The sequence below is a fragment of the Natator depressus genome, chromosome 6 (assembly GCF_965152275.1).
Source record: "Natator depressus isolate rNatDep1 chromosome 6, rNatDep2.hap1, whole genome shotgun sequence".
NCBI lineage: Eukaryota > Metazoa > Chordata > Testudines > Cheloniidae > Natator > Natator depressus.
This window is the reverse complement of record NC_134239.1, coordinates 14,491,292-14,517,467: the sequence shown is the minus strand read 5'-3', so window position 1 is coordinate 14,517,467 and position 26,176 is coordinate 14,491,292. Positions and strand designations below refer to the sequence as shown.

The 26,176-nt window shown below is 57.6% G+C and overlaps 1 protein-coding gene across 1 annotated transcript; it reads right to left on the bottom strand.

Annotated features, from left to right (window-relative positions):
- Nucleotides 1–2,963: 2,963 nt before the first annotated feature.
- GRK2 (G protein-coupled receptor kinase 2) lies at nucleotides 2,964–25,968 on the bottom strand. Its single transcript, XM_074954556.1, has 21 exons — nucleotides 25,110–25,968; nucleotides 17,737–17,813; nucleotides 16,112–16,185; nucleotides 15,801–15,902; nucleotides 15,244–15,318; nucleotides 14,683–14,744; nucleotides 14,259–14,310; nucleotides 11,860–11,951; nucleotides 11,186–11,285; nucleotides 10,576–10,654; nucleotides 10,076–10,206; nucleotides 8,359–8,453; nucleotides 7,873–7,980; nucleotides 7,692–7,758; nucleotides 7,155–7,255; nucleotides 6,685–6,751; nucleotides 6,478–6,573; nucleotides 4,833–4,995; nucleotides 4,327–4,463; nucleotides 4,109–4,222; nucleotides 2,964–3,837 (listed from the first exon to the last, which is right to left on the bottom strand). Exons 1-21 carry the CDS (start codon nucleotides 25,220–25,222, stop codon nucleotides 3,673–3,675), a joined length of 2,070 nt encoding a protein of 689 aa, XP_074810657.1. The 5' UTR covers nucleotides 25,223–25,968; the 3' UTR covers nucleotides 2,964–3,672.
- Nucleotides 25,969–26,176: the final 208 nt, after the last annotated feature.

The following is a 26,176-nucleotide window of genomic DNA, read 5'->3' as shown; positions in this document are numbered from 1 at the left end:
TGTATATATAACTAAAACCAGGCACTAAGATGCAGCCATATATATATAAATAATACCCAACATGGAGATGCAGCCACCTCTGGGGTGGGATGCAGCAGCCATATTTATAAGCATTACCCAACAATGAGATGCAGTCACCTCTGGGGTGAGCCATAGTGGCAGTTTAAAAGACCAGAGCAACCCCCATCACAAGAATCTGGCTAGCAGGAATGGTTACATTTTGCTCTGGTTGCTTCCCACCCATACACCTCAGCCTGGGAGCTTGCTGAGGCATCTCCCAATTTGGGGTCCTGCATTCGCTGCAAGCCCGGGACTTGGCTACCCTGGGCATCCTGGCTGCTTCAGGCCAGCTTGGAGGATCTCAGGGAGGCTGGGTCAGTTGCTGTGATGCAAGCCCTGCTGCCATCTGTGCTTCCTGTTTGCAGGCAGAGCTGGTTTGGCACGAGGGCATCTGGATCTGGGGAGGTGCCCCCCCATGGGGTACAGGGCACCACGTTCTGCAGGGATAATGAGAGGTTAGGAAAGGCAGTAATGGTGAATCATGGGGAATGCCGAAGAAGGAATGCAGGGAGGCAGGCTGGAGTCAGTCAAGCTGGCCGGGAAGCCAGGATGATGAACTTGCTTCTCCCCAAACATGCCAGGGATCTTTACCCACCACAAGGGGCACAAGGCAAAGATTGGCTAGGCATGAGAAAGACACCCCCCCTCCCCCAGAGCATGGCACTCTGCAGGTACTTTGGGGTCAGCACTGACTGCAAGGGGACACAGTGCCCTCAACTGAGTCCCCACCCTGCTCCCTTCAGCACAGCACAGCACCTCCTAGTGCCAGCCCTGCCTGTCTAGTGCCAGCGCTGGAGAAGGGGATAACACTGCCTGGTTGTTTTCTTGTTCTATTACAGCTGGTTAAATCCACCTCTCAGCTGGAACGTACCTCCCCCATTCAGCATCTTGGAGCCACTGTTTGCCTTGAAGCAAATCCCTCAGGAGGAAATAGTGGCAGGACAAGGGCCCAGCAGCTTCTGAAGCCGAACACAGGCCTGGGGCATGGGGAGAACAGGGAGAATCTCCAGTGGCGGGGAGCAGCATGGGGTCTCTGACACACAGCTCTGCAGTTCCCATTCCAGCCAGGCATGAGCCATGGGAACAGTTCACTGCCAGTTCATTATCCACTGAGGGGTTTGAAAACCAGGGTGGAGCTGGCTCTGGGATGCTGGGGAAGGGATACTGGGCACAGAGGGACTGTCCCTGGGACCCACTGGCTTTGAGCCTTCCCAGCAGGAACGCAGGGCTCTTTCCGAGGACCAGGGACCCTTTTCTCGGACTAGGAGCAGGGCCCACATCGGGTAGGCAGGGCTTTGCTCCTGTAGCCCAGAAACAGCTGCCTTGAGGGGGTGGCTTTGATACAGCCACAAGGCCCAGCAGAGGGGAACCGAAACTGACAGGGGGAGAGGATTTATTGGTAGAGCTGGGGGAGCTGCGGCTCAGCATCGAAAGCACAGGATCCCCTAGCATATACCCCCATCCATGTACAACCCTGTGGCCCAGGATCCCCCAACTGAGCCCCCGACAACTCTTCCTGCCCCCCAAGGCCCAGGGTCTCCCAGCTGAGCCCCCCATTGTGTACCACCCACATGGAACAGGATCCCAAGTGACCCCTGTCTAGGAGGCTGCCAGAAGGGGTGGGGGCACCGGCTCTGAGTCACCCCAGCCCAGCCCAGCCCACGGACCGGCCGCCACAGGCAAAGCCCCATTTTTTCACTTTTTTATTATAAAACTCAGTTGTCTTTTTTTCTTCTCCACTCGTTAAAATCACATTCAAATCTCGGCCAAAAATTAACCCCGAGAAGAGACTGTCCAGAAACCAATATTTACAGACACTGCGAGGGGGGAGGGCCAACCTCCCCCCCCCAAGGAAATCGCTCCCCAAGGGGGAAAAAAAGAGCCACTGGCAGAACGGGTAGAACTCATCACACGGGGCGGGGGAGGAGGGTGCATGCAGCACAGCCAGGTTCGCATGCGGTTGGGGGCTGGGAGACCATGGAGATGTGGGAGAACAGGGGAAGGGAGACCTCTCCCCCAGTCTCCTTGCCAAATGTTCCCCCCATACCCTGCCCTCTCTCCTACCCCACCATGGAGGGGGTGGAAAAGGACCCAGGGTTAAGTCACCCCAAGAGCCCCCTGCCCCGGGGGGAGGGGGTGTTATAACACTGAGTGGGGGAGGGGAGAGGAGCTGGGGGGTCTGGCTGGAGCAATAATACAGGGGGCCATGGATGGGAGGGGGCAGCAGGGCCAGCACCCCTGGGCACAGGGGCTCCATGGCACAGACATATTTACATTGGCCGTCCTCAAACTCAGACACACAGCACTTGGTGTTGGCACTGGCCCTCCGGCTAGCTGAGCAACAACCGCCCCCCTCCCTCCCGCAAAGCTCAGCCCCTACCCCAGCCAGCCGGACAGCACTGGCATCAGGCAACTCTTCCTTCTCCTTTGGCACAAGGCCCAGGTGCCCCTAAGGCTAGGGCCCAGCAAAGCGCCTGTCTCCTTGGGAGGGCAGAGACGTGGCACAATGGGGGCAGTTCCACCTGCACAGACCTGGGTTTGGGATCACTCATGGGTGAAACGAGTTGCCTGGGTCTGCCAGGTCAGGGACTGGCATCTTGCTATTTGGCACAGTTTATTATAAATACCCTGGGAGGCGGGCATCCTAGCAATGCAATAGCGGGGAGGGTGGGGCTGTGGGGTCAGAACTGAGGGGCATTGGCACAGTGGGGGCAGGAGCGCAGGGCTGGGGCTGTCGGCGTGGGCAGAGGCTGCCAGGGGAAGGGGTGCGGTGGGGGGAAGGTATTTGCCTCCATCAGATAATTCGTTGTTCATTCCTAATGTGACTCTTCCTCTTGGAATTGGTGGTTCCCCCGCCCCCCCCCGGCCTGATCCTGCCAGGCAGTGAAGCTCCTCCCACACCCAGCCCCCACCCCTTTGGGCCCCTGGCCAATCATAGAATATCAGGGTTGGAAGGGACCTCAGGAGGTCATCTAGTCCAACCCCCTGCTCAAAGCAGGACCAATTCTGAGCCCCAAGGCTCTCAGATGGCACTGTAGGTCCTCAGCCATGGGACAGCATTGCTGGGGCTAGATTCCCTTCCAGTAAGAGCTGGTAACCCATGGAGAAGGGGCTGGAGGCAAGGTCTGTCCCCTACTCGCCAATGCTCACTGCATTCTACAGGCTGGGAAGGGCATACCCTGGGCCATAACCCCCCTGCTGACAGAGCCCTCCAGTGTGTCAGGGATCTGGGCCATGCCCCCCGCCACAGAGCTCTCCAGCACCAGCAATGATTTGATAATGGAGAGAGAAAGGAGGAAGTTAAGTGCCAAAGAGGAAGTTCCTCCCTGTGATCCCTGCATCCCGCGTCCTGCTAGGGGCACGGCCAGCATGGCCCCTGCCCCATGAGCTGAGATGGGAAGGAGGGGAGAAATGGATCCAGCATGTAGGAACCATCCCCAAATAGGGAGAGGGCGGAGTCTGCCTCACCCCCTCCAGATGCCCCACCTCCTCCAGTAGGGGGCAGGGCGGGAGTCACAAGGATCAGCAAATTAACAGTTACGGTTCCGCTGGGGGTGCGAGTAAAACCCAACCCAATAAATTAAAGCCGGGGGAAAAAGGGGGGCGTGGGGGTCAGAGGCCATTGGCACTGGAGCGCTGCAGCAGCGGCACCTTGCTGAGCTCCACTATGGGCGAGCGCGGCTTGTTCTTCATCTTGGGCACCCGCTGCAGCAGCTGCTGGGCCTCGTGGTAGGCGTCACGCAGCTCCTTCTTCCACTGCACCAGCTCAGGGTCGCTCTGTGCCGGGTGACAGGGTGGGGTTAGCACGGGAGCACCATGGAGGGGTCAGAGGTCACAGTCAGGGGTGGGGTCAGCCACAGGAGCAACACGGAGGGGTCAGAGGTCACAGAAAGGATGCATTATTAACCAGGGGAGCCCAAGACGTGGAAGGAGCAGCCCTAGGGAGCAGACAACCGGAGGGGGGAGGGGGTGGAGCAGACACATCGAGCAGCCCTGGTGCAGTAGAGGGTGCCAGTGGCAGGGGAGGGAGGTGCTGGGGCACACTCACATCACACTGGAGGATGAGCTGCCTGTGCTCCCGAGTCTTGAGGAGGATGCATTTGCGCTCCTTGATCTGAGTGTCCTCCACGGATTGGATCTCCTCCATGGTGAGCAGGGATTGCTGCAGAGGACAGAGCGCCAGGGGGTCAGAGAGAGACCATGGCTCATCTCCCCCACCAAGAATCCCCCTCCCCAATGCCCCAGGCCCTGCCCTCAGCTCCCTACCGGGGACTCGCCCTCCCCTCGCCACTCCAGCCGGTTGGGGAACAGGTAGAAGTATCGCCGCTGCCATGGTGTCAGGAAGGGGTTGCCCATCTTAGACATGTACCCGTGCATGATGCAGTCCTTGCCCAGGGCGTAGTCTGTGCCGGGGAGAGACAGAGAGAGAGTCAGATCGCAGCACCAGCCAGCCATCAACACACAGGGAAGTGCCTGCAGGGGGCGCTGTAGAGAGCAGGGCAGGAATGCTGGCTTTGGGGGCACGTCCGCCTACTCCAGCCTCAGCCTCCTCCAGTGGGGCACACTGTAGGGAGAGGGGTTGGCTGTAGGGAAGGTGGGGAGCGATGGTGAGTGGGGCTGGCCATGTGGGAAAGATCCCAGCAGGGGACACTGTAGAGAGCAGGGGAGGCCATGGTGGAGGATGGATCTCCCAACAAGGTCACCGTGGGGGCCGGCCATAGTAGGTATCTCCCAGCAGGGGGCACCGTGGGGAGGGGGCTCCCCCCACTCACCCTCCTCGTGGCCCAGCTGCTTGTTCTTGGCCTTCTTGCGGGCCTCCAGCTTGTCAGTCTCAGCATTGACAGCGTCGAAGACGGTCTCCGTCACCTCCTGCTGCCAGCGCTCCGAGATGGTGAGCGGGAAGTTGCGGTACAACTCCTGGTCGCTATCCAACAGCTGGGAACGGACAGAAAGACGACAGGTGGGTGGGCAGCTGGGAGCTCCCCCAACCCAGGTGGCTGGGTATCCCCCACACACTCTCCTGGCATCAAGCTCTCTGGGGGAAGGGCTGGGTGGTGGGAGGCTGGTGGCAAGGTGAAGGGGCCTCCTCTCCCTCCACAGTTGGGAACTGGGGCTCCAGAGAGAGTAAAGGGCCGGGTGGGGGGCAGCGTTCCCCCTCTAATTTTTCCCACGCATGTGCAGAATGAATATTGGTGCACATAACAAAACTCATGTGGTGGGGCTGGGTCAGAGGATTGGGGTGTGGGGGGGACGGACAGGTGAGGGGCCAGAGCTGAGGCGTTTGGGGTGCAGGTGCCTGGTGGCTACAGCGTGGAGAGAGGACCCCCCTCAGCTCTCTCTCTCCCCGCAGCAGCATCTGGGCTGTGGAGGGAGAGGCGCCTCTCCCCCAGCCGCGGCAGGTCCGTACCGGGCTGGATTGGGGCTAGACGCCTCTCCCCCAGCCTCAGCAAGTCCAGGGCAGGTCCATGCTGGGGGAGAGGCAGCCCTCCCCACCACAGCCCTGAGCCCCTGCATGGGGCTTAATAGGCAGCCACACAGCTTAGAGGAAACTCAGGTGGGGCATGCTGCATATGCTCCCCTGCGACCCCTCCTAGCTTCATCCCAGCACCAGCCAGTTCCTGCTGCCAACCCCAAGCGACTCCAGCCTCAGCCCTGTCCCCTCCTCCCTGAGATCCTCCAACATGCCCCACCCGCCCACTGCTTAGCCAACCTCTCCCAGCTCAGACACCCACAGGCTGAACCCCACCTCTCCTCCCCTTCCCCTTACTCAGAAACACCCCTGACACACACACACACACACACACACACACAGAGTGTGTGTGTGTGTGTGTCTCTCTCTCTCTCTCCAGGCTGTGACCCATGCCTCCTACCCACTCCCAGACACCCCCCATACCAAGACCCACCCCTGCTTCCCACTCACCCGCTCAGAGACACCCTGGGTGGGATGATGGGGGTGGGGGGTGAGACCCACCCCTCCCTTCCCCCCCCCCCCACTCAGAGACACCCCCACAGATCCATCCCCCTAAGCTGAGATCTACTCCCCATGCTGCTGGGACTGTGTGATGCCATAACCCCACTCAGGGCCTCCTCCCTCTGCTGCCTACAGTGTCAGAATTCCCACAGGGGCAGCTGGGTGTCCTGCAGCCCCCAAGCCACATTAGGGACGCCCTCCAATGGCAGCAGCTGGCACTGTGCCCTGAGGGACCCCCGCCCCACTGTATACCTGTGCTACTGTTGGAGCTGAGCCCCACTAAGGCCTAATGACCAGAGTCCCTACGCATTGCACTGGGAATGCTCAAACTCAGGGCTTGTGCTGGGAGAGGGGATGGGAGCCTGTACCAGGGAGGGGGAGGAGCCTGCATGGCCCAGCCCTGCCATTTCCAGCCGGTGCTAACCCCCGTGAGGTCCCTCTGGTACCTTGATCCCTTTTGTGTCCTCTTCATCGAAAGACCCAATGTCGAAGGCATCAGCCGCATTCACCTCCCCACGTGGCGGGATCAGGGACGGTGGGTACTGCGGGGTCAGGGGAGGCGTTAGAGAATCTGGGGGGACAGGACAGCAGCACCCGCCACATGCCCCTGTCCCTCTCCTTACCCAGCCACTCTCCCTACCCACCCCACTTACCTTCTGCAGGAAAACCATCTGCCAGTCCAGGCTCTGGAAGAAAGGATCCTCCTTCACCTCTTGTGCCCTGGGGAGGAAGACCAGGGGTGGGGTGAATCAGCAGAGCTGGCCTTAGGGTCCCTCTGGCCCCCCACATGAGGGGCAAAGGATGCAGCAACCTATGCTGGAGCCAAGGGGTCCAATTCTAGCAGGGGCAGGACTGGAGCATGGGGGTAGAGACAGAGAGAGATGGTGCTGCCACACCAGCAGGGGGAACTCCAGAGCTACCTGTTCTAATAACACAATGACTGTATTTCTGAAGGTCCTATGCAAACAGCACCACTCAGGCTGAAGGATGGATCTCTTCCAGTTGGGGGATTGTAGCCCAATGCACCCATCCTTCCTGGGCTGGCTCCTGCCACATGCTTGCTGGGTCCCAGTGCCACCCCAGGATGTGGCATAACCCCCCTGCTCCCCAGTCACAGACTCACCCATGCCCCATGCAGCCCAGCCTCCGGTTGACGTCTCTCTGGAGCAGCCCTTCCAGCAGGGAGCGCAGTTGAGGCGAGAAGGAGTCGGGCAACTCTACAGGCTGTGGGGGTGGGGAGAGGATTATTTTATGGGGAGGGGCCAATCCCCAGCCCTGGGAGCTAGGCAGACCCTTCCTGGGGCTGGAGGGACACTGCAGTTCCAAACCCAGCCAGCACGGGTCAGCTGTGTACACACACACAATCCCAGCCTGCAGGGGCAGTCTCATCCACACAGCCACACTGGAGCTCCACTCTGCTCAGGGGCTGGAGGGCGGGGCCAGACTCGGGTCCATGGAGTGGGGTGTGTATGGCTGGGCTAGACAGGGCCCTGGCTGAGGACCAACGGGACGGGTGGCAGGTACAATGGGCTCAGAGCTGAAAAGCAGGGCTGTTCCTGGCCTGGACCGACAGATGGGTCGGGGCCCCTCTCCGCGCAGCCCTGAGGAGAGCAGAGATCCTGTCTGCGCCTGATCCCCCCACCGGAGATCCCCCACTCACCATGGTCAGGGTCATGCGGTCGATCTCATGCTTGTCCTTGGTCTTGTGCTGCCGGAAGGGGCTGTGCCTGTGATGGGAGGGGAGAGTGTGGTTAGATGCTGCCCATGCCATACCCCTGCCCCATGGGTACCTCTGTCCCACATGCGCCCCCTCCCTCCCCCAAGCTTGCTTGCTCACTCACCCCCTCAGCAACTTGAAGAGCATGCAGCCCAGAGAGAACCAGTCGGCACTGCTGTCATAAGCCACACCCTTCTGCAGCACCTCCGGCGCCATGTACCCATGCGTGCCACTGTGGGGCATGTGGGGGGGAGAGAGAGATAGAAAGAGAAGGGGGTCAGAGTACAACAGAGCCATGGCCAGCCCAGGAACTGCAGTGCCCCACTCTCCCTGCAGGGGGCGTCAAAGAGCCATCACAGAACCACTACACACCCAGCCTCTCCCAGCAGGGGGCGCTGTAGGGGGCGGGACAGGAACACTGGCTGTGAAGGGAGTTCCCAGCTACTCCAGGCCCAGCCTCTCCCAGCAGGGGGCGCTATGGTGAGCAGAGTGGGGGCACTGGCTTTGGGAGGTGCTCCTGGCTACTCTAGCCCCAGCCTCTCCCAGACAGGGGCACTCGTAGGGAGCAGGGCGGGGGCACTGACTATGAAGGGAGCTCCTGGACACTCACACACTGGCATGAGGCTTCTTCTTTGAGAAATCACAGGCCAGTCCCAGGTCCGAGATCCTGACGTGACCGAACTCATCCAGCAGGATATTTGCTGGCTGCAGAGAGAGAAGAGCAGCCCCATGAGCCGGGGTGATGGGACGGGGAGACCCAGGGTGGGGATGGAGGGGAAGTGCAGCATCTGAAATGCTCTGTGAATGGGAGAGAAGCCAGCAGGTGGGAGCTGGGCAAAGCCAGTCCCTCACTCCTGCCCTTCTCCCCTTAACTTTACTACCCATGGAGGTGGGGTCCTGGAATGGGGGCTCTGCTCTCACCCCAAGATCTCCAAGCACCCCCCCAAGGGGGCTGAGCAGGTGGGAACCCCAGGAGGGAGCAGACAGGGTTACCCTGAGGCCCTGGCATGGCGGAACCCTGTGGTGGAAGGGGTGAGTTTACCTTAAGGTCCAGATGTGGTAGGAGGAGGAGGAGGAGGAGGGTGTGATGTTGGCAAACCAGGTGCCAGCTATTGCCAAGGCTTTAGGCCTCAGCCGAGCATAGACATATTCATTGCTGGAAACCTGTCCAGCTCACCTGTGTGTCAGTATGGGTCAGACGTGTCAGACTTACAACAATGTATTTAGATTTCATGAAATGCTTGTACATTACTACATGTATTAACCCTACTTATAATGTCGGTATCCCACGTTGTTAGGTGAAACGTAAGTGTTTGCTATAGAGCTCTAACATGTTTGCTCTGAACTATGTCACTCACCAGACAAGAACAAAACTTTGCCTAGTGCAAAATGCTAAATCTCTATGAAAGGCATTACCTCTTGCCCATCGGGAAGGGCTATCAAAACTAAATGGCCCACTGTGGGACATCACAATACAAAGACTGCTACTTGCCCCTGCACAGGCTATGTGCAAAAGGCTCGTCCCATCAGCTTGAATTCTGGAAGAAGAAAATAAAGATAGCAGACATGAAAATTTTTGATCTCTTTGCTGTTTGGCCTCTCACAGGACTGGAGCCAGGAAGCAGAAGCAGAGATCCCCAGGGTCAACCTGGGTTAGCCCTAAAAGACATTCAGAGCTGACAGATTACTACATCTCTGTCAGCTTTTGGAACCATAGACTGCAACTCATTGGTGTATACATGTTTGCCTGCTTTAATCTGTAAGTAACTTGCTCATTTCTTTTTCCTAGTTAATATATCCTTAGTTCGTTTACTATAGGACTGGCTACAGGCGTTGTCTTTGGTGTGAGATCTGAGGTACAGATTGACTGGGGGGAAGTGTCTGATCTCTCGGGACTAGAAGCAACCTGAATATTTTGTGAGCTTTGGTGTATAGCAATGAATCATCATTAAGTCCAGCTGGCCTGGCGGCAACATAGACTGGCATGCCCAAGGTGACTGGCTGTGACTCCATGGTAAGACTGGTATAGTGCTTTAGGAGTTCACAGTTGTTTATGGGGTTGGTGAAACATAATTATAGAACACCCCCGCCCCCATGGGTCTCTGCCCTGAGGTCGTGAACGCCAGCCAGCGTGTCACTGAGGTCCCGGTGTGGGAGGATGGACACCCGTGGTGGGAGGAGGAGGGGTTACCTTGAGATCCCAGTGTGGGAAGAAGGGACACCCATGGTGGGATGGGGCAGGGCTCCAGGAGGGGATGGGATTACCTTGAGGTCCTGGTGTGGGAGGGTGGGAGACACCCCTCCGTGGTGGGGGGTGGTGGGGCTACCTTGAGGTCCCGGTACACCACGAAGCGGTTGTGCATGTGCTCCAGGCCCAGGATGATCTCGGCAGCGTAGAAGCGCATCTCGGCCTCGGAAAAGACCCCGTGCTGAGAGAGGTGGTAATGCAAGTCGCCCCCTGCACGAGAGACAGCCGACTTCCTGGTCAACACAAGGCCCTGCCCCACAGGAAATACAGCGTGGGCCATGCACAAGGTGGCAGTGTGGCCTAGTGGCTAGAACACCAGGCTGGGCGCTAGAACTCCTGGGTTCAATCCCCAGCCCTACCACTGGTTCCTTGGGCAAATCACATCCCCACTCCGTGCCCCGGTTCCCCTCCCACTCTTTGCCTGTGTGGTCAGTAAGCTCTTCGGGGCAGGCACTATCTCACTAAGCATGTGCAGCACCGGACAGTGGCGCCTAGCTTGAGATAGGGTGTATTATTAATTGTAAGGGGTGGGCAGTGTGGGGGCTGGGGTATCCCCCAAGGATAGCAGGGGATTCTCACCGTTCATCAGGTCCAGGATGAAGCTGAGTTTGTCAGGGGTATGGAAGGCGTAGGACATACACACGATGAAGGGGCAGTCCTGGGGCGAGAGGTCGAGATGGGTCACCCACCGATCAAGGGAACCCAACAAACTGTGCCACCGCAGGCTCTCCTTCTCCCCCACACGCTGCCCTCTACATTCCCCCTTGCACTGCCCTCCCACAGATTCCCCCTCCCTCCACACTGCCCCATGTGCTGCCCCCACCCCATTGCATGCTCCCCTGCATGCTGCCCCCCACCAACCTCCACATTACCCACGTGCTGCCCCCACCCCTCTTCAATCCTCTCTACGTGTGCTCCCACCCCTTACATGTTGCCCCCTCAAGCTCCCTGTCCCCATGTGCTCCCCACCCCTTGCTTGCACCCCCCATTCTCTGAACACACTCACTCCTGCCCTCCCCTGTGCTAACCGCCTCCACTGCTGTCCCCAGACACAGGCCCCCCCTTTACCTTAGATCAGGCTTGCCCTGTTCTGACACACCCCCCACCCCTTGTATGCCCTGTGGCGAGGCTGGCCCAGCCAGACAGGCCCCATGGCTGCAGTGCATGGCGTGTGGAGAGCTGTCCTCACCCCGGTGCTGACAAGAGACAGCATGATGCGCTCATTTAGGGCCAGCGTCTCCCCCTGCTTCATCTTAATGCGCTTCTTGTCCAGACATTTCATGGCATACCTGCCCCGAGAGAGAAAATAATCCCTGCTGATCTCCTTCCACTCCCACAGCAAATTCCCTCACCCCGGTATCCTCTGTAATGACAAGTATCCTTTCATCTCTCCTACTTCCACAATACCCTCCTCCTCACTGAAGGTATCCCTCTGCTGGCCAGGGCAACACCAGCACTACTGGTATCCTCCCTTGCACCCTTGGACCACAACAACTCTCCCTCGCTCTCACAGGTGTCTCTCAGCTCCAGCACCCCCCATCCCAGCAGATATACCCCACTCCGAAACCCAACAGATATTCCTCCACCTCCCGACTATAATATCCGCCCCCAACCTCCAGCAGATACCCTCCACCTCCCGACTATAATACCCCCCCCCGGCCCCCAGCAGCTATCCCTCTACCTCCCGGCTATAATACACACACACTCCCCCACCCCCAGATTCCCAGCAGATACCCCTCCACCTTCCAGCTATAATACCCCACCCCTCGGGAGAATCCCAGCAGATATCCCTCCATCTCCTGGCTATAATATCCCTCACAGTTCATCTCCCCGGGGACCCCACCCCCGGTGTTGGCTAATTACATTTTGCCCGTGTCCGCTTTCCGGCAACCGTACACCTCTCCGAAGCCGCCGCGGCCGATGATCCGGTGCACGCTGAAGTCGTTCATGGTCAGCTGGGCCCATGGCAACGGGAGAGCAGGTGAGGGTGGGGAGAAATCCACACATTAATTGTATTGTACTGCTGCAAACTCATGGCACATCGCACAGCGCAGTGTGGGCTCTCAGGGCACACCACGCCTAGGCAGGGAGCGAGAGGCTGGGCTTGGCATTAAGGCCTCAGATTTAGAACTCCTGGATTCAGTTCCCAGCTCTGCCACTGACTCCCTGGGTGATGTGGAGGAAGTCACTCCCCCTGCCCCCCGGCCCTGTTTGTGCCTCGGTTTCCACAGATACAAAGCAGGGAGAATAATCCGTCCTACGTCTGGACTGTATGTTCGGTGGGGGGGGCGGGCGGCGGCAGGCCCAACTTTTCTCTGCATGTGCATGTATGCACAGTACACAGCACAATGACAACCATTCATTGGAACAGCAGCACCTGTTCCCTGGCCATTCCCACCGCTACAAGCACGTTCATTGTAGAACTGAGGGGAAAACTCCTCTCTGTGCCATGCTCCCTCTAAGCCCTGGAGGGGCGGGGGGGAGGGGCTTGGATCTCAACCTGCATCTGAATGTTGGGGCTCGCGCAGTACGAGCCAGGGAGCCCCAGCTCGCAGTGAATCAGGGCTGAGGAGACCCCCTTGCCCACAGCTACTGCCCCCCACAGTCTCCCCCACAATGAGCATAGCCCCAGGATGTGGGACAATTCGGTCGCAGTGGGGTTAGGTTGGGACCCAGGGGCTCCATAGGGAGCTGCGAGGTGGGGTAGGGGCAGTAGGGGGTCGCTGTGCCGTGCCAGGGGCACATGGAAATGGGATACAGTTCCGTGCAAGTCTGCCCCCCAAATACAAACCGTCAACCCTTCCAGGCCAAGCCCCCCAAGATGGACTACAGCCCCATCCCTTGCCCAGGCCAGGCTCCCCGCAGATAGAACCTGCCACTCTATAAATGCATGGTGTGCCCACACTTTGAATAATGCATGCAGTTCTGGTTGCTCCAATCCAAAAATTGTATGTTAGAACTGGAAAAAGTTCAGAGAAGGGCAACAAAAATGATGAGGGGTCTGGAACAGCTTCCGTATGAGAAGAGGTTAAAATGACTGGGACTGTTCAGTTTAGAAAAGAGACACCTAAGGGGGGATATGCTGGTGGCCTATTAAATAATGACTGGTGTGGAGAAAGCGAATAAGGAAGCGTTATTTACCCCTTTATATAACACAAGAACCAGTGGTCACCCAGTGAAATTACTAGGCAGCAGGTTTAAAACAAAGATAAGGAAGTGCTTTACACAACCCACAGTCAGCATGTGGAACTCTTTGCCAGGGGATGTTGTGACAGCCAACAGTAGAGGTTTGCCAGTGGTTATTAGCCAAGACGGTCAGGGACACAACCCTCTGCTCTGGGTGTCCCTAAACCTCTGTTTGCCAGAAGCTGGGACTGGATGACAGAGGATAGCTCACTGGATAATTGCCCTGTTCTGTTCATTTCCTCTGAAACACCTGGCACCGGCCACTGTCTGCAGACATGATACTAGGCTAGATGGACCATTGGTCTGACCCAGTGTGGCCGTTTTTATCATAGAATATCAGGGTTGGAAGGGACCTCAGGAGGTCATCTAGTCCAACCCCCTGCTCAAAGCAGGACCAATCCCCAAATAAATCATCCCAGCCAGGGCTTTGTCAAGCCTGACCTTAAAAACCTCTAAGGAAGGAGATTCCACCACCTCCCTAGTAACCCATTTCAGTGCTTCACCACCCTCCTAGTGGAAAAGTTTTTCCTAATATCCAACTTAAACCTTCCCCACTGCAACTTGAGACCATTACTCCTTGTTCTGTCATCTGCCACCACTGAGAACAGCCAAGCGCCATCCTCTTTGGAACCCCCTTTCAGGTAGTTGAAAGCAGCTATCAAATCCCCCCTCATTCTTCTCTTCCGCAGACGAAACAATCCCAGTTCCCTCAGCCTCTCCTCATAAGTCATGTGCTCCAGTCCCCTAATCATTTTTGTTGCCCTCTGCTGGACTCTTTCCAATTTTTCCCCATCCTTCTTGTAGTGTGGGGCCCAAAACTGGACACAGTACTCCAGATGAGGCCTCATCAATGCCTAATAGAGGGGAATGATCACGTCCCTCGATCTGATGGCAATGCTCCTACCTATACAGCCCAAATGCTATTAGCCTTCTTGGAAACAAGGGCAAACTGATGACTCATATCCAGCTTCTCGTCCACTGTAACCCCTAGGTCCTTTTCTGCAGAACTGCTGCCTAGCCACTTGGTCCCTAGTCTGCAGCAGTGCTTATGTTCTTATGCCCTGGGAGACACTCACATGGATGTTCAGCTCCACGTTCTTCCACTGGCAGAAGCGGGTGAATTTGTCGCTACAACAAAGCAGAAAGAGGTGAAAAAACTACAGAAGCCCCCACAGAGAGGACCCCCCCCGCCCCATGGGCCTGCAGAGACTGCATCACCCCAGTCATGCAGAGACCCCTGCCCCCATAGCCCTGCAGCAAGACCACCCAGAGAGACCCCCATAGCCCTGCAGAGACACACCCCATACCGCATCCCAGAGAGACCCCTGCAAAGAGAGGTTGCCCATCCCCGCAACCAGAGAGACCCCCTCAGCCCTGTGCAGAGACCTTCCCATCCCCCGCCTGCCAAGGTCCTTGCAGGAAGAGAACCTCCAGCCCTCGACAGAGATCCCCCCAGGTCCAGGCCCCCAGCCAGTCCCCACAGCAGGTGGCTCCTCTCACCTCTCGATGAATTTCTGGAAGATGGCTCCATGCAGGTTCTGGCAGATCTCCTCAATGTACGGCTGGGGGAGACATGGGGATCAGGGTGGGGAAGAGAGGGGGTCAGCAGGGAACCCCACCCACCCCCAGTGGGATGGGCCATGCCAGGAAATTCCTTCCCCCCATCCTCCCCCAGTGGCGAATGGGATGGGACACCCTTCTCTTGGGGACTGTCAACCCCACCCCACCCTGCATTGAGGGAGGGACAGAGCTTCTTAGTATCTCTCCCTTCCCCAGCCACCAGGGCAGCCCCACCCCCCTTACCCTCCCCGACAGCAACCCCCTCCCACACAGCATCAGGAAGGGGCAGGAGACCGGGCTAGAGGGGCTCATTGCTCTGATCTGGTGCAGCTGGGGAGGAAATACTGAGCTACGTGGACTCATGGGACTGATTTGGTGCAGCACTAGCCTAGAGAGGCCCATGGGGTTGGACTGGCACCACAGGGGGGATCCGGGCCTAGAGGGGCCCGTGGGGCTGACCCCGTGGGGTTGGTAGGGAAAAGGTGGGGGGTGGGGACACACCTGGAATAGATCTGGTGGCACCTGCTTCTTGCTGAGCCGGCTCTGCACGTGCTCTGTGGCGCTCTTGGAGAAGGGCTGTGGGGAAAGCAGTGGAGCAATGAAAGCCTGTGTGGTCCTCACACCCCTTCTCAGGTGGTCAGGGTGGGTCTGGGTCTAGGTTATCCCCACCCCCATCCCACGGTAGCCTACAGGGCAGGGCTGGGGCACCAGGGGAGACTCTGGACTATGTGAACAAGGAGAAATCCAACTCTCAGGCCAGGATGGGAGGGCCAGGGGAGCAGTGTAGGGTTCTTATCTGGGGCAGGGTCTGTGACTGCTTCAGGGTCACCCATGAGGCAGAGCTCCTGGAGGTCTTGGGGGTCCCTTCTGAGGCAAGGGGTGTGACGGTTTCAGGGTCCCATCTGAGTGGGGCTTCTGGAGATTTCTGGGGTCCCCCTGGGCAGGGTCTGTGCTGGTTTCTGGAGTCTCCCCAGGAAATGTCTGTGGTGGTTTTTCGGGTCCCCCCCAGTGCAAGGTCTGTGGTGGTTTCTGGGTCCCCTCTGGGGTAGCACACTCACATGGGAGCAGGACAGCAGCTCCTTCATGATGTACTGGTCAAAAATCTGGCGGCTCTTGGTGGCTCGATCCTCCTCCGAGTCCAGTTTCTCATATTTCTTAATCTGGGGACAGGGGGCACAGTGTCACCCTGGGGCAGGCTGCAAAGCCATGGCTGTGATCTCCCAACACCCCAGAGGGCAGGGGAGCCTTCCAGCAGCCACCCTAACAACCCACAGGGTGGGAATTTACCCCTCCCCCTTCCTGCTGGGTGGGGATAGGGAAACTCCGGTGTGTCTACAATGGCATGGGGGTCAGCCCCCCAGGGCCTCACCTCTTCATAGAACTCCACCAGCGGCTTCGCCTCCTCCACCTGATTCAGGCAGAAATCCCGGAACAGCAGGTACCCTGGGAAACAGGGAGAGAGTCAGGGCCCCAGAGCCCTGAACCCAGCCCCTAACCTCCTGGGGCTGGATAGCAGCCAGCACCCTCTAGAGGGCAAAGGCCCCATGTCCCTTCCCTGCACCCGAGTCATGCAATCCCTCCTGACTCCCTCAAACCTAGCTCCTGTCTATACCAGTGGTAGCAACAGTGGGCTATTTCTGCCCAGCACCCCTACTGTAGTCACTGCCAGAAAGGGTGACAGTAGCAGCAGGCCTCTCCCCAGAGCCAGGCTGGGCCACAAGGCTCTCCGGATGGCTCCATCGTACCCCCGGGGGCCCTGAGGTTAAATGGCTCCAGGTGCTGCCAGCTCCTACCCTGCTGGATAGGCTGCAGTTGACAGGGTTAGTTGGGCAAAAGGCCAGGTGGTGTGGAGCAGGCAGGGGAGTGCGGGGGAGGAGGCAGGGGAGCATGGGGCGTATTGGCACGGAAACCACAAACGCCAGCGTGGGCGGGGGAGGAAGTGACAGGGGCTTCCTGCTGGAGGCCGTTAGCTACCAATGACAGAAAGGGGAAGTGTCCCACCACGCCAGCCAGAGACCACGGGGGCCCCCAGCCCCTTAGAAGCCCCTACCTCCAAGCCCCCTGGTAATCCCCATCTCTGACCTTCCCCCAGGGATCCCCACTCACCAGAGACCCCAGCCTCTGACTCCAATCCCCATCCCAAACCCAGCCCACCAGGGACTCCTCCCCTCTCCCAATCCTGACACCACTGCCCGAGAGACCCCAATCCACCAGGTACCCTCCACTCCCAGGAAGCCCCAAGTGACTGGGAGGACTCTGGATTCCTAATGCCCACCCAACCCCCAACCCAAACTCCAAACCCACTGGGGAACCCCAGCCTCCTCCCATCCTGCACCAAAACATGACACTCCCCCCACCCCCACTCCTGCCACACACCTCTACCCACCCAGCAAACCCACCCCCACCCCCACCCCCCCGATCCCAAACCCACCCTTCTCCCAACTCACCACCTGATTGGAGTCACCACCTGACCCTTCCCTCCAACCCCCACCCTGGGATTCTCCCCCAACTGGAAAATCTCACCAAGCGCCTCCCCATTCCAGTCCATGCCCCCTGCCCCAGCCAGAGACCCGGGAAAGGGATCTGGGCCTGGGTGGTGGGGAGGAGGCGCGGGGATGGGAGCTGCCCAAGCCACACAAAGAGGAAGGAGAATTTCCTCTTGTGCTTCAACACCCTCCACCCGTGTTCACAGACGGTCTCTTGCCTCCCCCAGGGCTGGAGCTGTTCAGTGAGGAGCAGGGCCAGCCCTGGAGACAGGTGTGAGCACAGAGCCCCCCCAGCTTTATTGGTGCCTCAATCCCAACCCGCAGCCCCCTGTTAGCCCAGCGCTGGGCTCCCTCCCACAGCTCTGCTGTTGTCCCTCAATCCCAACCCTCCCAGACACACAGTCATACCAAGGGCGGGGGGGGGGGGGGGAGGGGGATGTGCATAGGTGTATCTGCATGTGTGTCTGTGCATCCCCTGCTGCACTTCACCCCCACTCCCTCCACTTACCGATCTTCTGAGAAAAGATCTTGTCAAAGGTCACTTCGCCCCGGTCCTCCAGGTATTTCTGCATGACGCTGCGGATGCTGGTGAGACACACAGCACACAAGGGGTTAATTGAGATACCCACCCCTCACTCCTGTTCTCTCCTCCAGTAGAAACCACCTGGGCCCATTTGGATTCTGCATCTATACGCCTGGGGGTGTCTGAAAAGGCATCTCCCCACCGGAGCCCCAGGCTTTCCCATATTGTGGATTTTAATATATGCTTTTTCCCCTGAACCGAACCTTCTTTGACTTTCCAATATTGATTAGTTTGTTAAATTCCAGCTCCCTTTAAGACCCTTCCCTCCCTTCAGTAGCTGCCTCCAGCTGCAGCTTCACCAAGTTTTTTGGGTGGGAATTTCCTTGTTTGTTTGTTTAAACAACAGCCATGGGGGAGCATTAGTCACTCACTAGCACATCCATTAGGTAGCCATCCAAGGGCCCCAGTTGAGATCAGCACCCCATTGTACCGGGCACAGTACACGCTTGTAAGAAATAGCCTCTACCCTTAGAATCTCCCAATCCAGCTACACAGGACAAAGGCCAGGAACAGAAACTGAATCACAGAGACAGGAAGGGACTGGCCCAAGGTCACCCAGCCCCACTCACTAGCCCCTGCTGCCTCTTGACGCTGACACACGAACTGGCCACATCATAAGAACATAAGAATGGCCATAGTGGGTCAGACCAAAGGTCCATCCAGCCCAGTATCCTGCCTACTGACAGTGATCAATGCCAGGTGCCCCAGAGGGAGTGAACCTAACAGGTAATGATCAAGTGATCGCTCTCCTGCCATCCATCTCCACCCTCCGACAAACAGAGGCTAGGGACACCATTCCTTACCCATCCTGGCTAATAGCCATTAATGGATCTAACCTCCATGAATTTATCCAGTTCTCTTTTAAACCCTGTTATAGTCCTGGCCTTCACACCTCCACAGTGAAGAACTTCCTTTTATTTGTTTTAAACCTGCTGCCCATTAATTTCATTTGGTGGCCCTTAGTTCTTATATTCTGGGAACAAGTAAATAACTTTTCCTTATTCACTTTCTCCACACCACTCATGATTTTATAGACCTCTATCATATCCCCCCTTAGTCTCCTCTTTTCCAAGCTGAAAAGTCCTGCCTCTTTAATCTCTCCTCATATGGGACCCGTTCCAAACCCCTAATCATTTTAGTTGCCCTTTCTTGAACCTTTTCTAATGCCAGTGTATCTTTTTTGAGATGAGGGGAACACATCTGTACACAATATTCAAGATGTGGGCGTACCATGGATTTATATAAGGGCAATAAGATATTCTCCATCTTATTCTCTATCCCTTTTTTAATGATTCTTAACATCCCATTTGCTTTTTTGACTGCTGCTGCACACTGCATGGACGTCTTCAGAGAACTATCCACAATGACTCCAAGATCTCTTTCCTGATTAGTTGTAGCTAAATTAGCCCCCATCATATTGTATGTATAGTTGGGGTTACTTTTTCCAATGTGCATTACTTTACATTTGTCCACATTAAATTTCATTTGCCATTTTGTTGCCCAATCACTTAGTTTTGTGAGATCTTTTTGACATTCTTTACAGTCTGCTTTGGTCTTAACTATCTTGAGCAGTTTAGAATCATCTGCAAACTTTGCCACCTCACTGTTTACCCCTGTCTCCAGATCATTTATGAATAAGTTGAATAGGATTGGTCCTAGGACTGAGCCTTGGGGAACACCACTAGTTATCCCTCTCCATTCTGAAATTTTACCATTTATTCCTACCCTTTTGTTCCCTGTCTCAATCCATGAAACGATCTTCCCTCTTATCCCATGACAACTTAATGTACGTAAGAGCCTTTGGTGAGGGACCTTGTCAAAGCCTTTCTGGAAATCTAAGTACACTATGTCCACTAGATCCCCCTTGTCCACATGTTTGTTGACCCCCCTCAAAGAACTCTAATAGATTAGTAAGACATGATCTCCCTTTACAGAAGCCATGTTGACTTTTGCACAACAATTTATGTTTGTGAAACAATCATGGTTTGTTTTTGAGCAGTGCCAGAACTGGGTCCAGGTCTCCAGCGTAACTCCATCGTTTTCCATCTGTCTCAGGCTCATCTGGCCCCTACGCTGCTCCAGGTGAGAACCTCGTGATCTTTAATGGATTTAGCCTCCCAATGTCCCTGGGAGGGAGGGAAGTGCTCGTAGCCTCATGTTCCAGATGGGGACACTGAAGCACAGAGTGGCTGAGTGATGTGCCCAAGGTCACACAGGGAGGAGGAAGGAATTGAAAGCAGGTCTCCTGCCCCCCAGCTTAACACCTGAGCCACTCCCTCTTTCAGTGGCATGGCCACTGAGTCCAGACGGGCTCCTTGAGTTCAACACGAGGCCCAGCCCAGCCAAGCCAGGCCTGCAGGCTGTGTAATGTCATTCAGTCCAGCCGGTCCCTGCAGGGCTTGGGCCAGAGACCTTTGTCATGGGGCAGTCAGAGTGGCTGGAGTCCTGTGGGGCTCAGCAGCTCTGTCCTGAAGTCTTAAAGCCCCACCCAAGTCCTTTAGCCCCACCGGGATCCAGCTGGTGCTTCTATGATGCTTGACCAGGCTGCCAAAATCTCAACCTAGGGAACATCCCACCTGCCCAGTGTATCCATGGGCAGCTCCCCAAGGGGCATGAATGCCATTGCAAGACAGCAGCTGGCACCCAGCAGACCTGAGCAGGAAGACACCAGGCCTTGTGGCACAAGGAACATCTCAGACCAGCAGGAAAGTCAAGTCTGGTGGATAATGGGGAGATGGAGAGAGGCTGCTGCCTCCATTCCAACCCACAGGGAGGGGTGGGGGTTTGCAACATCCTCCTCTGGGATCTGTACAAATAGGGCTTGACAGTGTTCAGGGCAAAGAGAAGAACTTGAGCTGTGCAGGACTCCTGGGTTCTCTGGGAAGGGTGTGGAGGTCTCATCATTAGAGCAGGGGGGGCTCGGAGCCAGGACTCCTGGGTTCTCTCCCAGCTCTGGGAGGGGAGTGGGGTCTAGAGGTTACAGTAGGGTGGGCTGGGATTCTATTCCTGGCTCTACGGCAGACACTCCATGTGACCATCGTCTCTCGGTGCCTGAATTCCCCATTGGTACAGCGGGGATGACAACCCTGGCATGGTCTGCCAGGTCTATGCAGACTGAGCTCTTCGGAGCAGGGGCTCTCTCAACACATGTCCGTGCAGCGTCTGGCACAGCAGGGCCCTGGCTGCAGTTGGGGCTCCCTAGTGGCTACTGGAAGGGGGATAAAAGTGAAAGCTCTGGTCCAGAACTGCCCACTGGGAGGCTCCTTGCACCTCCCCATGAAGCAGCCAGACATGAGCATTATCAGAGACGGGATACCAGGCTAGATGGGCCCCTGGTCTGGACATGCCCATATGGCTACAGGCCTTTCTGCTGGCCAGTGAAGCCCTGCCCATGAAGGTGCCATCCTCTCCTGGCCCTGCCAAGGGCAGCAGTGCTCTGATTCTTTAACAGACCATGGGCCAAAGAACTAGGGCCAGGTGCTTGCCCGGGCCAGGTCTTTCATGCTGGGGCAGCCAAGGGCTCCTTTGGCCTGGGAGGGGGAGGTCTCTGCTGGGACTGAGGCAGCTCTGCCCCACCTGCTCCTGTGGGGTTTTTGAGGGTGTGGCCAGAGCTGGTGTCAAGGCCCTATGGGGTACTGGAGAAGCCCTGAGGCTGCTCTCGATGACACCAAAGAGAATGGAAACCTGGCCCCAGGACTGATTAGCCCTAATCAACTCCACTTCTGCCCTCTGGCCTTGCCCTCTTACTGGGCATCCAGAGGGACTCGACCCCTCATCTTTCCAGCCTCCCAGGTCTCAGGATCTTGGGCGAATTCACGAAAACTTGGAACCAAAAACTCTCCTTAGTCCCACAGGCAATGGGAAAAAGGGAGGGACCTCCCCCAAGGCTGGGCCAGGGGGCAGAGGCTCCCTTGATGATGGAGGAGGGCCTCAGCCTTCGCACGATGGGGTGGTGGGTCCCTGGGAGCCACATTTCAGTTCTGGCCCCAGTCCGACCCTTAAAGACTGGCTCTGTCAAGATATTTCAATACCTCCCTGCAGCAGAGCTCTGGGCTTGATCGGTCATTCACAGTCATTGCCAATCTCCTGGCAGATCTCCCCTCAATCCCAACCCAGAGACCTGGGCTAGCCCAGCCCTGGGCTCCCCCCACAGCTCTGCCGCTGCCCCTCCATCCCACCCTGCAGCCCCTCTGCTATCCCAGCTCTGGGCTCCTCTCTGAGCCCTGTCCATGTCCCTCAACCCCAGCCTATGACCCCCGGCTACCTCCGCCCAGACACACCTGGCAGTGCCTTGCTGCATGCCCATGGCTGCTGTGGGCAATGCCAGCATGGCGCAGGGTTCTGTTTCCCTGATTGGCTCTGGCTCCAGGATTTTAGTATCTAGAGAGGCAGGCAAAAAAGAGGAACCCCTCTGGTTGGGCCCTACAGCGGGGGAGGAGTGCCTGGGAGGCAGGAGGCTTGACCCTTCCCGTCCCCACCTCTGTGGCCAGTGTAAACCCAAACCCAACAGGGGTGGGGGAGCAGGTTAGGGTGCATGTGCGTGTGTGTGTGTGTGACACAGAAGCCCCTGCACCTCCTTCTCCACACCACAGTCAGATCGGACATAAGGCAGCATGTCCCTCTCAACCAAGTTCCTGACCCCATGGGGTCACAGCTGGCTCGGCATGATGGGGCCCTATCATGCCCCTTCCTTCAGACCCCAACCCCAGGCCCTGCCCCTACTAGTCCCTGGCCCCCAGGGCCATCCCCTCAGGGTCCCGGCCCGAGGCAGCAGCCGGCAGTGCCTTTCCCACAGGCCTGGCTGGTGGGATGTGGGGAAATGAGGGCTGGGCTGGCCCAGGTGTGAGCCACCAGAGGCTCCCAGGGAAAACACAGAGGAGGGTATTGTGGGGATCAAAGGGAGAGGGACCCCAGCCCCTAATCCAACCTCCCATCCACTTTACAAACCCAAGGTCACCTCCACACAGGAGATATGCCTTCCCCACTACATCTCCCCCAGAGATCCATTCCCCACCCCACCCCTTAAAGCTCCCCCATGCACAAAGATGGCCAGCCCCCAACACCCCCCCAGGTCCATCCCCCACAGCAAGGGCACTACGCAGCGCTGGGATGGCCATCTCACGGGCCACGTAGGAGTAGGGCAGTGCAGGAAGCAGCTCCCTGCGGCGCCAAGACTCAGCAGCAGTCTCTGCCCACAGCCCTCCCCAGAGGGGGCAACTGGGTAAGGCCCAGATGTAACCCCTCTCCAGGACAGGGGGGGCCCTAGGCTACCATCCCAGACATCTTATCACAGCTACGGAAAATGTCTCTGCTCCCCATGCCCCCCAGCACACAGGCCTAGTCCCTCCCCACCCCCACTGCACCCCAGGACACAGGCCTGGCCCCTCCCTGCCCCCGCTGCACCCCAGCACACAGGCCCAGTCCCCACAAGGCCTACCCTGCTCTCACACAGTGACGGGGAGCAGCGCAGTTGGGGTGGGGGAATCTGCAGCTAAGTAGGGGTCTGGGGTCAGACAGGCCTGGCTCCGGGGAGCAGGACAGGGGGCACCATCCAGCCATTGCCCTCCATGGGCCCAACACAGAGAAATCTGGAGTCCAGGCAGCCCCCGGTGCTTCTAGGGACTCCTAGCTAAAAAGGGTCTCCCTACCATCCCCGTGGGCACCTGCCCCTATGGAGAAGCTGGAAACAGGGGACTGGAGCTTGGCCGGCCCTAGGGCCTGCTCCCCTCAGGCTATGGGAGCAAAGGGGGCTCAGCAGGCAGGGGATGGATGCTCTCACACATGCCAGTGGCCTGGGCCTGTGTGACTGCCAGGTAATACCAGGCCCCGTGCTGCCCCAGCTTCCCCTCCACTCACAGGTGTCACTTCAAGCCAAGTCACACCCCGCCCAGCCTGGGGCTTGTCTGCCATTGCGCTGTGGGCCTGAGATGAGCTCGGGGGCTGGAGCCAACAGCCTCTACTCTGGGTGGCCGGGGGGAAGGGGGGAATATCTCAGTGAGGAGCCCTGACTCTGAGCTCCCCTCTCCCTCATCCTGCAGCCCTGTTCCCCCGTAAGGCTGGGCTCTTTTCTGGAAGGGATGGGGTTCAAGAGCAGGGACTGGTGGGGATGGGGGCCTCCATGGGTCCAGCTTTGTGCTGTGCTGTCAACAGCCCATGAGAGCAGGAAAGCAGCCCCAGCAGGGCAGATTCTGCCCCCATCCATCCACCCACCTCCTTACTCATCCATCCCCCCTACCTAACCCTGCTCCCTTCCCAGCTATATACACTAAGCCCTAGCCCAGTTCTGACATGACCTCCTCCGACACCCAAGTGTCCCTGTCTGTCCACCATAGGCACTGCAGACCCCATAAGGGCATGGATGCAATAAGAGAGGAGGTCAGCCCTTCGCTCTGCAGCTTTTCCCTCCCACCCCAGAGCCAGCTGCATTTCAATGACTTTCTCTGCCCCCTTCCCCCTGAAGCCAGGTTGATGCCCAGCATTAGCGAAGGCCAAAAAAGGTGCCACGCACGCTATTGTACATGTCTGTTGTGCCACAAGTGGCCCTGGCCCCCAGGCACGGGGTAAGTGCCACTAGCTCATTAAAAAGCATGGATATTGCACGTGGGGTTGGAAGTTTGGTGCTGGGCACAGATGATCCTTAGCACGGATTGCATCTCAAACCCCGTTGCATGTGTCTCCCAACCATTAGACAGGCGCCAGTGCAGCCCTATTGCACGGTTGTGTCTGATGCATGCCTGCATGTCGCTAGCTGTGCAGATCAGCCTATGGCAGGCACAGTGCATCTGATTTGCCAGGATCGTGTTGGGCACAAAGGGGCTGCTCTTCAGAGCCTCCCAAGCGCAGGGAGATCACAACCCTGGTACTGGGAACTGACAGATACAAAGGAGGAGGGGGTGGTGTGGGGAAGGGTCTCTGGGTTTTAAAGGGGGTGCGGAGGTCAACTCAGCCCCTCCTCTCCCATCTCCCTGGTACTGGAGAGCAAGACACAGGAGCCAGAAAAAAAACAGAATAATGGAAAACTATCCAGCCTACAGGGGGGAAACAATCAGGAAGAAACAACCTGAACAGGGCAGAGTGTGCCAGCCTCCCCCAGTAACACACAGCTGCCCCCAACACACACTCACAGAACCATGCCACTTTGCTGCCCGCCCCCCCCCCCCATGCCCAAGCTGGGGCGCCCACTCTGCTTAGGTCAAGACACCTTGCAGGGAGCTGGGGGGGGGGGGGGGGGGAGGTCCATCTCCAACCGAAGGGCCAGCAAGGCACAGCCGGCTGCCCCACACCTGCCCCCAGCTCACCTGGGCTCAGGTAACAGGATCTTCTTGCTGGCCCGGGCTGCAGGGGTGGATTTGCTTTTCTCCATAGCCATCAAGTAGCTCACATCCGCTAGCACCGCTTCCAGGTCGGCCATCTTGCCAGGCAATCTTCTCTCTTCTCCTTTCTTTTTTTTTTTTTCCTCTCTTTTTTTTAAATACCTTAAGAGATTATTAATTTTTGCGTCTCCGGCCTCAGCTACCGACCGAGCCCCCTCTCTGCCCCTCTAGATGCCGGAGGGGCCGGGGTGGGAAAGAAGAGGGGGGGTGTTGTTCCCCCACCCCTTTCACCAACAGATCCACATGATGCTTTGCAGCGACAGCCCCTTCCACTTCTTCCTTATTTCTGATCAGCTTCGCCTCCTCTGCGAGCGGCTCCCCTTCCTCTCTGCGGCGCCGCGCGTGTTTGCACGAGAGGCGGGCCTGCCTCGCCGTGGATGCGGCTACGGGTTTGCTGGTCTCCCACCCCGTTGACAACTGCTTCTGTTTCCTGAGTTGTGTGTCTGTGTGTGAGTCTGGGCAAGCGGTGGGCAGGGCTAGCCGAGGGGGTACCAGGAGAGGGGAAGAAAGAAACCTGTGCCAAAGCCACCGCAAAAAATACAATCCGATAAAATGTCAGATCACTAGGTCATGAAAATAGCGAGAGAGGCAGGATCGAGTGGTTCCGCAATGCCTCCTCCAGCCTCGCCTGGCCGCCACACTGGCTACAGCACGGGCTAGCTTGGGTCTCTCTCCGGCTGCAGCTTAAAGCAACAGTGCCCTGAAAAAGGGAGGCAAAAGATTGAACGCTGCCCTCTGGAGGTTTTGTGTGAGGCCTTCGCCTCCCACAGAGACCAGGTCACACTCTCGCTGTCTCTCACACACACACACACCCTGCATTTTAGGCTCGTGTGATTGCAATGCATGCAATGGGGGCAGGTTGGTAGAAGCAAGGTTCCAGCATGCCTGTGTGTCAGGTGTCACCCATGCGCAACTGAAGTGCCTATCTGCCCCCTGCATGCACCTACTAGCCAATCAGCCTGCACACCTGTGGGATAGCAGGAGAAAGCGTA

Excerpts from the sequence above, each read along its gene's own strand:
- GRK2 (XM_074954556.1), bottom strand. The coding sequence starts at position 25,222 with ATGGCCGACCTGGAAGCGGTGCTAGCGGATGTGAGCTACTTGATGGCT. Across the intron at positions 11,286-11,859 it reads AAAGCGGACACGGGCAAAAT|GTATGCCATGAAATGTCTGG; the intron begins GTAATTAGCCAA and ends CTCTCGGGGCAG. Across the intron at positions 8,454-10,075 it reads TGGTGTACCGGGACCTCAAG|CCAGCAAATATCCTGCTGGA; the intron begins GTAGCCCCACCA and ends CTCTCTCTGCAG.